The sequence below is a fragment of the Macrobrachium nipponense genome, chromosome 12, assembly GCF_015104395.2.
Source record: "Macrobrachium nipponense isolate FS-2020 chromosome 12, ASM1510439v2, whole genome shotgun sequence".
NCBI lineage: Eukaryota > Metazoa > Arthropoda > Malacostraca > Decapoda > Palaemonidae > Macrobrachium > Macrobrachium nipponense.
In genome coordinates, this window is record NC_087205.1 from 98968328 (window position 1) to 98983401 (window position 15074).

General features: G+C 41.9%; 1 protein-coding gene across 2 annotated transcripts in view; it reads right to left on the reverse strand.

The window, feature by feature from the left end:
* Nucleotides 1-1561: 1561 nt before the first annotated feature.
* Nucleotides 1562-15074, reverse strand: part of LOC135224698 (uncharacterized) — a 24691-nt gene continuing 11178 nt past the window's right edge. The window contains exons 3-5 of one of the 2 annotated variants that reach the window (XM_064263968.1): nt 8701-8798; nt 7322-7868; nt 1562-6207 (exon numbers count right to left, since the gene is read on the reverse strand). In XM_064263968.1, coding sequence (XP_064120038.1) covers nt 7343-7868; nt 8701-8798 — 624 coding nt within the window. In that variant the 3' untranslated portion in view covers nt 1562-6207; nt 7322-7342. Of the gene's footprint in view, nt 7869-8700; nt 8799-15074 lie in introns of both variants that reach the window. The other variant, XM_064263967.1, reaches the window with a different exon arrangement.

The following is a 15074-nucleotide window of genomic DNA, read 5'->3' on the forward strand; positions in this document are numbered from 1 at the left end:
CCTCTGCTGGTTTGTTTAGGACTTTCCGTAGCAAAATTTGACCTTTAGGTCAACTGGCAGCCATATTTTTGTGATGGGAGAAGTTTTTTCATCGCTTCCCATTACAAGCCTTTTATGATTCTTTATGCTTTCGTGAAAATAAATGGCCGAAGAAAAATGTCGCTTGAGACTCAATATTCCAGGTACATATGGATTTCTCATTAGTACGATAAGGAGTACTCTGGCCTTTTGCATAATATTGGTTAATGATTGATGAGGCCTTTCCTGACAGCTGCATTATGACTTTAATGTCCGTTCTTCTATTCCTCTCTCTCCCCGAGTCTTATCAGAGGGATGGGTATCCCGTAGACGTAACCCTCTAAAACAACTGAAAGTTAGCAGTCTTTATAATAAAAATGTAAGAGGAGGAAGTTTGCCAGCAACATGACATTTCCTTTCTTCTACTCTCGTATCTTATCCGAGAGACGCATATCCCGTCGACGTCACCTTCTAAAACAGTTGTTAGTCATCAAACGGTTGTTGCTGATGATGAATCTGCCAAGTCATTACTTGTCATTAAATTGTGTACTTATCTTACGCTAGCTTATTCTGCGCACTGTTCATTGTTTAAGAACATTGCACACTTCTTCTAATAATTAGGGGACGAAAGTTATGCTGTCCATCTCTTTTATTCAATCCTGCAAGTTTTTTTTTTTTTTTTTTTTTTTTTTTGTATGGTGTTTTTACGTTGCATGGAACCAGTGGTTATTCAGCACGGGACCAACGGCTTTACGTGACTTTTGAACCACGTCGAGAATGAATTTCTATCACCAGAAATACACATCCCTCACTCCTCAATGGAATGGCCGAGAATCGTACCGCGACCACCGAGGTGGGACGCCAACACCATACCAACCACGCCACTGAGGCGCTAGTTGTAACTGAATTTGTAAGGTATGCTAAACTTATGCATTGAGGACACAAATACACACACAAAACATTGGATCTGACGCTTAACATTAGTCTCAACATAGACTATACGTCAAAGGTGAAGCACAAAACTCTGTGATGTATTTTCAATTTGTAATCCATATATGTAGTCTATAACACGCTGTCCTTTTTCATTAGTGCTTTCTAAGCATGCCTGTCCAGCTTCTTTTTCTGTTAGCTTTTAATCTCACACTTTTTTCAGTATTCGTCTTCATCATTATAATTATTGTTCTATGCTCACACACTGATATCGAACATACTTACAGAACAGAAATTCTCATAAGTAGAAATATAAGGGACCAGTAAAACATCAATGGTAAAAAAATATAAAATTCAAAGATCAATACATGCATAAACAGCATTTGAAAACAGAATTTTAGTCTTAAAATGTGCAGGGTAAATGGACATTATTTGAAGTGACAGAACTTGTTCCAGTGTTTCTGATACAAGCAGAAAGGACAAACAAAAGGAGCAATCATAAGATAATTTTTCTGAATTGTATGATCAAGAATGACTATTAATAAAACCAAAATAGATAACCAGGCATTTCAACTTACCTCTGGTTTACTTATCAGGATAATTAAAATCACTATTGTTAAAATGACATTTCATTTTATTTTGCTACAAAAATACTAACATCATACATAATTTAATTTGGCATGGAAACATTGACATCACGTCAATAAATATCCCTCAGTATTTCCGGTACATACAATTAGGATAAAAATGCATTAGCAAGTAAGGCTTTAATCCCATTTCTAAAATCATGGTGGAAAGATATGAAAGGGAGGTTTTCCTTCATGACAAAGGAAAACTTACTAGTAAGGCACTGGACTTGCCTTCCCTGTGTCTTGAAATGCCTTTCATATACACATGAGCCAGCACAAGGTCATAATGAACATTACTGCATATGCAAAAATCAGGCATATACTGTAACTTCTTGCTATGAAATGAAAAGGATTATTACATGGGAAGGAACAATGAAAAAAATTTTTGCATGCAGTTATGGGATCACCAAATTATTTAAAACTTAATACTGGGGCCTGAGATACTTGTGGGCACAATACATATTACCCAAAAAGGAATCATTACAGAATACAGGTACTTGTACATTATCATAAATATTTACATACTGCAAACTAAGTTTATTAACAATTATTCACAATACAGGTTTCCTTGGGGAAGCTTTTCCGACATGACAACTTCATAATTTGTCTTGCTTCTCCCATGGCACAGAATACTGGGAGCAAAGATACGATATGGACTAGCACCAGAATTAAGGAAAAAAGAATATATCTATACCTATTTATATATATACACATATACTGGATATGCAGTTGATTTACAATAACACCCAAAAAGCTAACAGTGTTATGCACTGCCTTACATGGGTGTAAGTTCATGTTTGGCTGTTAGTGCCTTCTTGAGTTTATACATTTATTAAGTAAGTCCTCTTTCAAGACTATTTTGCTACTGTTGTTTAATAACAATTGTTTCTCTTTTCCTGGCTACTTTATGCATATGTCTTTCTATCTTTGTTAAATTTTCAATTTATTCATAACATAGGAAATGAATTATACATGACAATAAAATGTAAAAGCTTCAATAACAATGTCTGTAGATACCATATCTTTTGAGAATTTTCTGGCTATACCATAACTTTACAAAAGTTAATAAGCACAATTACCTTAATACCTGCAAAGCAGTCAGAAGGTATGAAAAAAATTCAAATACTGTACGATGGAAACATTTTCCCAATGCCTGAGAATGACAGAACTTCACAGAATTACAACTCTGTAGTACCTTAAATGAGAGTCAGTATCAGTTTTAATGTACAGTACAGTTTTATAGTCCTTAAATATTTGAAAAATATTCCAATTGAGGTTTTATACTGACCAATACGGAGAGATAAAGAAAAATTTTTCTTAATAATTCTAGTAGTCCTAACCCTTGAAGGAACTACAAGCACAGTCTGTCACTATGGGTTCTCAAGTCATTCCATGATACTGATATCAAGCAGAGAGGAGGGCAAATACTATTGTTCAGTAGTGTGGGTATAAACATACACCCTTAGGCAGTAATAGTGCAACTGAATGTAATTTAAAATACCTTAGTGATTAGGAGCACCAGGATTTTCTTTGTAGCTACACAAGTCTGTTTTCCTGTTCCTACCAGATGAAAGTAACTCCAACAAGAGACAACGAAGTTTCCTTTCAGGACAAATAAACCACAGAAGAAACTATGAATCTTTCCATAGTTTTCAAATACTTTGCACTATGGTTTCAAGTTAGCTTTAATGGCTTATAAATCTAGATATCAAGTTCCACTCTTGACATTACAAACAAAATATAAACTAGTATTCTTACAACTAATCACTGAATCACTGGACTGTATTCTTAAGAATACTCTTGTATTATTACAGGTAGATGTCCACTGCTAACTGACACTATATCACAGATTTTGTGCAGCCCTGACTTTTCCAGTAGGTCACCACCATCAATTTGTCAATAATCACACCTACGACCTTCCCTTCCATAAGATGAGCTCTTAAAAGTTTATGTTTTGCCTCCAGTTTGAGTAGGTGTGTTCCCATCCTTCAACTGATGCATCTGTTAACTCCAAAATCTCTAGTTCTGGGAAAAGAAGGCCCTTTGAAACTGCTACCCAAAGATAACACCACTGAAGATACTTCAAGATGTCACTTGAAGCAGAGACAAAACAACAACATTGCTAATTTCAACTGTTATTAACTGTATTTTGTAACAAAAGGTAAGAGCCATCCTTTCCATTAACTTTGCCAGAGAATCTGAGGTGTAATGGTACTTTTGCATCAAGAATGACAACATCCTGATCCTGTTATTCCTTGGGCGTACCAAAGCTGCTATTGTATCAGTGTCCAGCAGCAAGTTCATAGCTCTAACAGATGGTAATAGGCCAAACTTCTCCCAACTGATGTGCAATTCCTTAAAACTTGCACCAAAAGGGTCAGGGATTATCTCTGAAACCTGATAACATTCCTGTGTGACCAAGTTACCACTGATGTTAAGGTCCAGATGAAGTGCAGGTATTTCCTCCAAGTCAGACGCACTTGGATATGGATGGATTCTTGACGTCCATGGAAGCCAGGAAGCCTTTCTACCTGATGGAATGATGAGCTGAAGCCACTGTTTCATTCTAATGCCAATGGATTTGCAAACATACAAGAACTTTACTGGGTGCAATGAGAGAGGGGGATTGTCTCCAAAAAGGGAAGTTGGTAGTGATCCCTGGAAAATTCCATCAGCCACAACTGTCCCTAACTGTTGCCACAATCTCCACGATTTTTGGAAGACAAGTGACTCTTCACCTAACCCCCACTTGAAAACTGTCAAGAGCCAATGAGGGAGCACTGTAATGTCTTCACTTATGTCTCCTCTGTGGAGTTATCTTATATTAAGGGTGGAAGGAAAGAATGCCAGAGGGGCATTTAGGGAGTCTTTGCTACTTATTCCTTTGGTAAAGAGAAAGTCCCAGCTGTTAACCTATGTTACTCAGTGTCAAATGCTGCCTGGAGAAAGACAAGGTGCTGTACGCATTAAGAATGGCTGCCCTGGTCAATTTTGAGATAAGTTTTTCAAGAGCTTTTATAACAGACCCTACAAGATCAGAAGTGGGATGGGCCCAGCGGGTCTTAAGACTTGAAGAAGAAAAGGGACATACAATACACCACCCATCTAATGTGAAGAATGTAGAATCAGCCAATAAACTCTACCATCATCTTGGCCCTGATGATATTGTCCAATGACTTGGCTCCCTCAGGATGCAGTGAACTAATGGCTTCTAACCAATTTTTGCCCATTTTTCCACTGTTGGGAACTCTCAAAGAAACTGCCTTGTCATGTAGATCTCTGATGACAAGATGGAGCGAAGGATTCTGATACCTATACAGATACTGCATCTTTCTCATATAAGGGTAGTGTGTCCACAAATAGCAATCCCAAAGATGACAGAACTTAAACAGGCAGTGATCACGTAGGTAGTTTGAAAATGTGTGGAATGGCTATAGACCTATTGTATCCTTTGCTGATATCTAGGCCCTCCATACTTAGTTTTACATCTGTGAAGCTGATCACATTATCTGTTGACACATACTTTGGTTTCTGCAGCTTTGCAGGCCCATCTAGCACCTCTAAAGAGGAGACTTCATCTTCCCATAACAATGGCTGCCTCTGCTGTATCCTCTTCTGTATGTTACATCAAGTTCAATTTGGCAGGTAACAAAATCACCATATTCAGTACTGTCTTCTTACAACAGTCTTCTGGCTGGCACTCCCTTAAACTGTGGCTGCTGTGTTTGCATTCCTGGTGTTTCTATTGCTAGGTAGCTTAGTAGGTGCAAGGTCACATAACTGGTTAACAACAATGGACAGTAAATGCTGCCGTCATTCTTGTAAGTAGACGAGCAGTCACAGTCTCAGTTCCTACTCCAGTAACTATCCTAACCACAGGCATGGTCATGGATGTAGACAGGTGAATTCTTGATGTAAATGGAATAGTCACCAATCTGGCAGTCAGTCCTGAATGATGCTGGCACTTTTCTTTTAGGAAAAGATAACTTCTAAAAGTCTCTGGCGAGGCATGTTCCTACTTTAAAGTATTACAAGGTGGTTTGCTGTAGACTCCTGCCAGGATCCAGAAAGAGGTTGGGCCATCTAAAGAAGTGAACATCAATAAGTGGGTCCCAGGATTAGGAAATCTTCAAGCCTCAACCGCAGTGAAGTGATGACAGTTGTATCACTTAAATTGCCTCAAATGTTGCTATATCTGGTCCTTCAATGAACAAAACAGTTGCTCCTTCAGGCACGAAAGACAGGAGCCATCCTCGGCAACAGGAACTTCAGGTGATGAATGGGCAGGCATGCCAAGGAAGACTGGCTTGTCTCAGCTGGGCTACACTGGACCAGGTTGTAACTGGACAATTGACTGCAAAATCCTCCTACATGTACTTCTTTACTGATGCTAAAGAGTAACTAAAGAATGAAACTGATGACAGACGCAGACCAAGTGGACCCATCTGCAGTAGCACTTTTATCCTGTCACATCTTATAAGTCAGCCTCTTGAAAAGGCATGATGACTGGTCAGGCAATCAATCACAGCCTGTCTCATAGGTGAAGTAATGAGGACACTTGACTGATACAACTGTTACACATGAGGTACAGGTACTTTTCTATGGCTGACATGACAGCAAGACAGGTAACCTAAAAGCAATGTACAGATTGGCAAAGGCATATTACAAAATTAAAGGTCAGTGAATAGAAAAAATAATGTATAGACTGCACATCACAAAGTAATAACTAAATCACAAAGTAGAAACAGCTATCATACACAATATACAACATGGTAGCGTAATACCATATATCAGAACATCATTAATAGGTTTATAATGGATTTATCGTGGATAAGTGTAAAGGTGCTGGAATAATATCATTAAAAAATTAGCAAAAAATTCCGGAAAGTGAAATTTTGATACTGAAACAAATAAAAAGTATAAATAAAAAATTGAGGATATATAATTAGCCTACCTTCAGAGGACCATAAAAATAATGTAAAATATAAAATGAGGAAGCAGTTACCCAACAATAATCAAAATACAATGTGAAGAAGGACAGTGACTTACCTACTACTCTTTGCTGTTAGCTAATATGAACCAATTGTAAAGCATTAACTAGTTAATAACTTGTTGGCTAGTTGGTCATAAAAAAAAAAAGCACAGTTATTAACAAATAGTTACTCTTAACTGTGAAGGTGGAGATCAAGAAATCAAAGACCAGCAACAGATAACCTGCTAATGAGTAAGAGCGCCTATTTGATCACTCACTTAAAGTGAAAAAGATAAAAGTGATTGTAAGAATGGGAATAGAGGAATAACAGAATTAACAATGAAAACAGTAAAAAGAAATGGTTTGAGAAAATCTGCTAAGCTGAGGCAGGTGATTGATGGGTACCTGAGGCTACAGATGAATTTCTTGTCTCTTGGACAAAAGATTGCAAAATCAGGGGACATTAGAGGAATCTCTTCTGTGTAATGAATGAGACTAGATGCATAATCAAACTTCAATGAAATGCCTAAATAAAACCGACACATAACAGGTTGGTAATATCAGCTATGAGATTTATAGCTATTTCCACTTTTGCACAATGATCAATAAACAGCAAAATAGAAATATGTAATCTTTCTACTGTGAACATCATACATAAAACAAACGCAATGTCTTGCTGCTAGCTTTTCACACAAACATAATTTCAAGAATAGTTTGTTTATTTCAGGAGTTATGAATAATTTTCAATCATAAAATTATTTATATGGCTTACCTTTCAAAAATATTGACAGATTTATTGTACAGGTATCTTATAGTCTTCATATTCGTAGTACTGTTGTCGTTCACTCTCTTTCTCTTTTTTCCTTTTTTTTGGGGCAGACTTTCCTGACTTTGCTTTTCTCTTTGCACTTATGCCTTGCACATCTTTCAACTTATATTTTGTCGTTACAAACCGCATTTTGTTCCTGATTGTTTTGTCTGATGGGAAGTAGTAGTTCAAGTGCCTAACATCCTCTGGATTTCCCTCAATAAGTTCTTCTTCAGCATATTTTTTCAATATCGACTGTATGATCTTAACATTCCTCAAGCCACAAATGATAAGCTCCTCTATCTTTTTCAATAAGTGAGGATGTGTTCTGCCCAGTTTCCAGTGATAATCACTAACAACATGACCTCTATGAGCATTTTTCAGGGGTAACTTCATGTGGTGGTATTTCTCATATAAAACGTCACAATTGTGAGATAAAGCTTCTTTTAAAGCTTTCATCCGTTGCTGCCTCTGTTTCTTAGTGATACCATCCAATGCAAACTCGGTGTATCTATAAAAAACAAGAAACATTATAAAATCTTTGAAACAAGAAAATAATTTACTTTGATAAAATACAGCACAAAAAACTTCTGTACTATATGTATATGCTAAGAAACTACCTTTAGTCCAAGAGAAAAATACTACTACTTATCTTCCTCTATGACATTCATACTACCACATACAATAATATCCTAATCAGTAAACAAATACTTTACACAGTGAAAATTACTCTTAAAGCAACATAATTATTCATACTCTTTATCATCCATTAGCCAAAATGCAAACAAAAACTCATCAGTTTTCACAGTTATCTCCAACACAATATGACACCTCATATTTTAACCGTGAGTTCAAAACAATATAACCACCCAACTTAAAAAAATCAACTGCACAATACACTTTCATATTCATCATACATTACTGGAATTTGTTTGTGAACACTAACTACTAAAAAATTATTGTTCTTCTGTAAGACAAAAAGCATTCTCATAAATACCTGTACATTACAAAGCATTTACATAAATTCACATATAAAATACAGATAAAAAATAATGAGATCTATGTACTAAGGTTCTTAAAAATAGATAAAAAATAATGAGATCTACGTACTAAGGTTTTTAACATTAATTCAAATACTTAAAAACCAAATCAAAAGGATTATAAAAAAAAAATTATTATTGTATCAATAGTTACACTATATCAATTAACAAAATGTTCCAAATACGTATCTTAAGTTCAATTGATAAGCTTCAAATTTAACAGTTAGTTGGGAATACTAACCATTATTTTTTGCAATGACTAACCATTATTTTTTGCAATTAAGTGTAAAATTGTTTACTTACACAGATAATTCATTAACGATAATCTTTGCCGGACAGTCTATGGTTCTCCTTACAGGTTGACCTTCCTTCATAACCACTTTTGTGTATTGGCAATGAGGCTGTTAAAATGATATTGTTATTTTACAATAAAAGTTTTGTACATACTACCTGGCAGATATATACTTAGCTTACGTCTCTGACGTCACGACAGAATTCAAAACTCGCGGCAAATGCGACAGGTAGGTCAGGTGATCTACCCCACCTGCCGCTGGGTGGCAGGTGTATGAACCAATCCCCTTTCCAGTCATAATTTTTCTTCCACCTGTCTCCTGAGGGAGGCTGGGAGGGCCTATCAATCGTATATATCTGCCAGGTAAGTATGTACAAAACTTTATTGTAAAATAACAATATCATTTTTGTACATGAACTTTCCTGCCAGATATATACTTAGCTGATTGACACCCTTGGTGGAGGGAAAAAAGACAGAGGTAACAAGGAAAAAGGGGAAACAACATCTGTTGTAGGATACTAACAAACCTTGGTTCTTACCTGATAAGGCTGAAGACTTCATAGTTACTGGTCTATTAGTCTGCAAAGCCTGAAGAGCTACAGCGAGGGCGTGACCTACAGCTGAAAAGACTCTTTGGGTTCTACCGAAGGGATTTGGATACCACTTACTCAGTAGAAATCCAAGTCGGATCATGTCAATGGGATTCGCCCTCTTAAATGACAGAGCCTGACCACTACCAATGCAGGGAGCTCTAGCACAAACAGATCACCTAACCATTCTAAATGTTAGCAATACGAATAGAAAGAGATGCCTACCACCCGCATCCTCTTTCAAACAACCATAAAAACACAACACAAACAATAGGGGAAAAATTTACAAAGGATATGCTTCAGCTCCCTGCCCCAGCACCGAATCCGCCGATACATACGGGCCTAACGCGAAGCATTCTCGTAAGTAATCTTGACGTCTCTAAGGTAGTGGTTCGTGAATACTGAATTGCATCTCCAGAAGTTGCTCTTCATCAGATTCTGGAGTGACATATTTCTTGTTGAAAGCCAAGGAACGTCGCAATGGCTCTTACCTCGTTGAGCCTTGACTTTCAAAAGCATTGAAGAGATCCTCACCGCAAGCCAAATGTGCTTCCTTCACGAGGCTTCTAATAAACAAGAAGGACAAGCATTTTTAGACAATGGTCTACTGGGATCCTTAACAGAGCACCAAAGTCTGTCCTTAATGCCCTTAAGAGACTTCTTCCCGCTGGAGGTAGTATCTTAAAGTCCTCACAGGGCAAAGAGTTCTTTCTGGCTCTTCCCCTACCAGGGGAGCTAAGCCTGGAACCTCAAAACTCCTTGGCCAAGGATTTGAGGGGTTTTCGTTCTTCGCTAGAAAAGAAGGAAGGAAGGAACAAATCACGGAATCTCCTTTGAAACCTACCCTTCCTTCTAGAGCATGAAGCTCACTAACTCTTTTCTTTTTTGGCAGATGCTAAAGCCAAAAGAAACAGAGCCTTCTTCGTAAGATCCTTGAAAGAAGATGACTGGGAGGTTCGAACTTCGAGGACCTCAGGAAACGAAGAACCACGTCCAGGTTCCAGCTCGGAATTTGAGACGAGGGTTTCTTGCAAGTTTCAAAAAGATCTTAGCAGATCATGTAGATCTTTGTTGTTGGAGATATCTAAATTCCTGTGCCTAAACACAGCTGCTAACATGCTCCGATATCCTTTGATGGTCGAAACTGCAAGACCACATTTTTTCCCTGAGAAAAAACCAGGAAATCTGCGATTTGGGTCACAGAGGTTACTGGAAGAGAAAGCTTCTGGTTTCTGCCAACCAACGGCGAAAGACGTCCCACTTGCGACTGGTAGACACTAAGGGTAGAGGGCCTTCTAGCTGATGCGATAGCCTTCGCTGCCTTAGCTGAAAAACCCCTTCGCTCTGACAAGACTTTTGACAGTCGAAAGCCAGTCAGATTGAGAGCGGGGAGGTTTCTGTGATACCTGTCGAAGTGGGGTTGTCTGAGCAGATCTACTCTTTGTGGAAGAACTCTTGGAAAGTCCACTAGCCATTCCAGTACCTCTGTGAACCAATCTTGGGCCGGTCCAGAATGGAGCTACCAGCGTCATCCTTGTCGCTTCCGAGGCCGCAAACTTTCTGAGTGTTTGACTCAGAATCTTGAATGGAGGAAAAGCATAGACGTCCAGACCTCGCCAGTCTAGGAGGAAAGCATCGACTGACACTGCTCCTGGTCCGAGATCGGGGAGCAGTTAGAGGTCTATTCTCTTGTTCTTTGCTGTCGCAAAAAGGTCGATATGAGGTCTGCCCCATAACCTCCACAGGTCCTGGTCCCAAGGCAAAACTTCTGAGTGCAGAGTCCACTCCGAGGGGAGCACTTGATTCCTCCTGCTCAGGAGATCGGCTCTGACATTCCTTTCTCCCTGCTACGAACCTGGGTGTGGAGGAAAACGATCTTCCTTGCCTGAGACCACAACAGCAAGTCCTCTTCGCTGTTTCGTACAGGGAGAAAGAGTGTGTCCCCCCCTCCCCCCCTGCTCCTTATGTAAGCCACGGCTGTGGTGTTGTCCGAGTTGACCTGAACTATAGCATTCGGACGTGGGGCTCGAAGGCTTTCCTAACGCCAACCACACTACTGACCATCAACTCTTTGTTGTTGATGTGCCAGGACACCTGTTCCCCCTCCCAGGTGCCTGACACTTCTCTGACCCTAGGGTCGCACCCCAACCCGTCTCCGACGCGTCGGAAAACAATACTTGGTTCGGGTTTGGCATGTACAGAGACAGACCTTCTGCAAATCGGAGAGGATCTGTCCACCACAGAAGGTCCTTCTTGATTCCTTTTGATATCCTGAAGGAGAATTCCAGGTCTAGAGAGAGACACCTCCAGTTCCGGTAAAGGAAGAATTGGAGAGGTCTGAGATGCAACCTTCCTAGAGAAACGAATTGCTCCAGCGAGGAAAGTGTCCCCAACAGACTCATCCACTCCCTCGCTGTGCATGCATCTTTCTCTAGGAAGGTCGTTAGTTTCTCTTGGCAACGAGCAATCCTCTCTGGTGACGGAATATGCCCGAAAATCCGGAGAAACCATCCGAATCCCCAGATATACAGCTCTTGACTAGGGGGATTAATTGTGACTTCTGGAAGTCACCAGAAGCCCCAACGAACTTGCTAAAGTCAGTGTCTTTTGTAGGTCCTCCAGACATCTTTCTTGTGAGCTTGCTCTGATCAGACCAATCGTCTAGATAGAAGAGACAGCCTCACTCCCTCCAAATGTAGCCACTGCGCTACATTCTTCATTAAACGTGAAAACTTGAGGGCTGTCGAAAGGCCGAAGCACAAGGCCTGAATTGGAAGATCTTCCCTCCCATCATGAATCTTAGAAACTTCCGTGAAGAAGGATGGATAGGCACATGGAAGTAAGCGTCCTGAAGATCTAGGGACACCATCCAGTCCCCTGGACGAAGAGCCGCCAACACTGAAGAAGTTGTCTCCATGGCGAACTTCCTTTTTTTCTACGAAGACATTCAGGGCGCTTACATCCAGAACCGGTCTCCATCCTCCTGAGCTCTTGGGAACTAGGAACAGTCTGTTTGTAAAAACCCGCAGAATGAGGATCTTTCACTAGTTCTATCGCCTCCTTCTCCAGCATAAGATCTACTGCTAGAGAGAGGGCTTGATTCATGATGGGTCCTTGTACTTGGCTACCAACTCCCTCGGAGTCGTCGTCAACGGAGGTCTTGATAAGAAGGGAATGAGGTAGCCTTTGCGGACAATCGAGAGTGACCAGTTGTCCGCCCCTTTCTGGGCCCAGACGTCGGCAAACCTTCAGAAGTCTGGCACCCACTGATGTCTGGAGGACTTGAATCCTACTTCTTCCCTCTGATGGATCTAAGAAGTTGGTTCCTCGTTTAGTGGTCTAGATCCTCTAGAGGAAGAAGCTCTGGCAGGAGGGACTCCTCGAAAGGGCTCCTGCCTAACTGGAGTCTCTCTCTTGGTTTTAGCTTGGAAGAAGAGTGAGGCTTCCTGTAGACTGGGCTAGCATGTCCTGTGTAGCCTTAGCTGAAAGGGCACAAGAAACATCCTGAACTATCTTCTTAGGGAAGAGTGAGGCGAGAGCTGAGAATACAGGAGAGAGGCTCTCTGAGCATGCGATACTGATTTCGTCAGGAACGAACAGTACACAATCTCTTCTTGATCACTCCCCGCTCCGAAAAGTGAAGCTATTTCACTCGATCCATCCCTCACTGCCTTGTCCATACACGTGAGAACACTGATAAGATCCTCAGGAGAAATGGAATCCGGGGTCTGCGTCTTCTTGGCCAAAACGCCCAAAGACCAGTCTAGGAAGTTAAACACCTCCAGGGACTCGGAACATTCCTTCAACAGTGGTTCAAGCTCATTCATCCCCCATGTCGTCTTAGCAGACATGAGGGCAGAGCGTCGAGAGGAATCCACCAGTGAAGAGAAGTCCGAGTCTGCCGAGGATGGAAGAACGAGGCCCAAGGGTTCTCCCGATTCATACCAGAATCCTAGTTTCCCAGTAAGCTTAGAAGGAGGGAAAGAGAACACCGTCTTCCCTTTCTCTTCCTTCGAAAGAAGCCACTCACCAAAACCTCTAAGCGCCTTCTTCATAGAGATTGCAGGCTTCATCCTGACACAGGATGAAACCTTCGAAGTTTCGAAGTCGAAAATAACGAAAGAGGCGAGGGCGGGGCGACAGGGAAAGGGCGTCTCCAAATTCCTGAAGCAACAGGTCCGTCAACCGCTTGTAGAAGAAACGGAGGAATCTTTAGGAATTTCTTCTTCCGAGGATCCTGTTCTTCTTCCGCCGAAGATCCTTCACGATCCTTACGATGAAAGGCTGTCTTGTCCTCAGCCGAGAGTCCATCCTTGAAGAATGTCTGGAAGAACTCTGACATCTAACCGGGGAAGTTATAACTTCCGTTGAGCTTCAGCCTGAAAACTCCTTCTTGTCAGGATGAGGGCGCATTCTAGGCTCTTGGCGCCTAACGAACGCAGGGCGAAAATCTGGCGAAGAGCGCCTATCAGCGAAGAGCGCCTCATTAGGCGAAGAGCGCCTATTAGGCGAAGAGCGCCTATTAGCGAAAAGCGTCTCTCAGGCTCCTGGCCGCCTGTCTAAAGGAGAGCGGCTGCCTGGCGAAGAGCGCCTGTCATGCGGGAAGCGATTATTCAGGCTCTTGGCGCCTGCTGCGAGGAGAGCGAATCTCTGGCGACGAGCGCCTACCAGGCGAGAAGCGTCTGACAGATTCCCGGCGCCTAACCTCAGGAGAGCGAAAATCGGGTGAGAGCGCCTTGAAGGAGAAGAGCGCCTACCAGGCTCTTGGTGCCTGCTAAGCGAAGGGCGGCTGACAGGAGAAGAGCGCCTGTACCAAAGGGCGTCTGGTCACAGGAGAGCGAAAGCCTGAAGGAGAGCGGCTACCATGAGAAAAACGCCTACCAGGCTCCTGGCGTCTGCCACGCGGAGAGATCCTGTCTCGAGACGAGCGCCTGTCAGGAGAGGCTCGTCTACGAAGCATGCCCCTTGTCCGACGGAGAAACGATGTCCGCAGGAGAGCGCACTCGTACTACGATCCATTCCTGGAGAGAGGGCGGTTACTGACGAATAGCGTAAGCCTGGAGAAGAGCGCCTGGACTTCTTTACCCGGGAGCGAGACGTCCTTCCTACGCCAGCATTCACATCAAGGAGTCAGCCAGAGCCGTAATCTGCGCCTGCAGATAGCCAACACACGTGTAGGAGACTTAACAAAGTCCTTCACGGGAGACGCAGCTCGATCCTTACTAGGAGAGCGAAACTCCAAAGAAAACCTTGGTTTCTTGCATCCAATCCAGGATTTTTCCGAAAACTTCAGGGCTGGAGGGGAGAGCGGAAGAAGCCTGCCAGGCTCTCTTGCGACGGCCGAGAAGCTCCGAGGAGCTCCAACCACGTTTGGGCGAAGGAGAAGGCGAAGACGAGAAGCATTGCCGTAAGACTTCTCTCTTGGCGCGATCCAAGGTAGCCTAGGGATCGAACATCAGGCGCTACCGAGGGGACGCTGACCGGTGGGGGTTTCTCCCTAACCTTCCTGCGGCTTTCGACTTTCCTCCTCCACTGGGTCTGGGAGTCTGGAAGAGGTCTAGGCCTAGAAGCATTAGGGAGCCGATCAGACGCACCCTCCACTGCACTGGGATCACTGCACAAATTGCTATCACTCTTACCTTCTAGCACTTTAATTTTCAGCTCCATGCTGCGAATAGTGGCTCTCATAGTGTCCACCTCCGAAGGCGCATCTTCGGGTCGGTGCAGAAGCAGGGGCTGAAACTGGAAAAGGCGCTACGTCTACAACAGGGTTATCAACTTCAAACTCGCTAGCG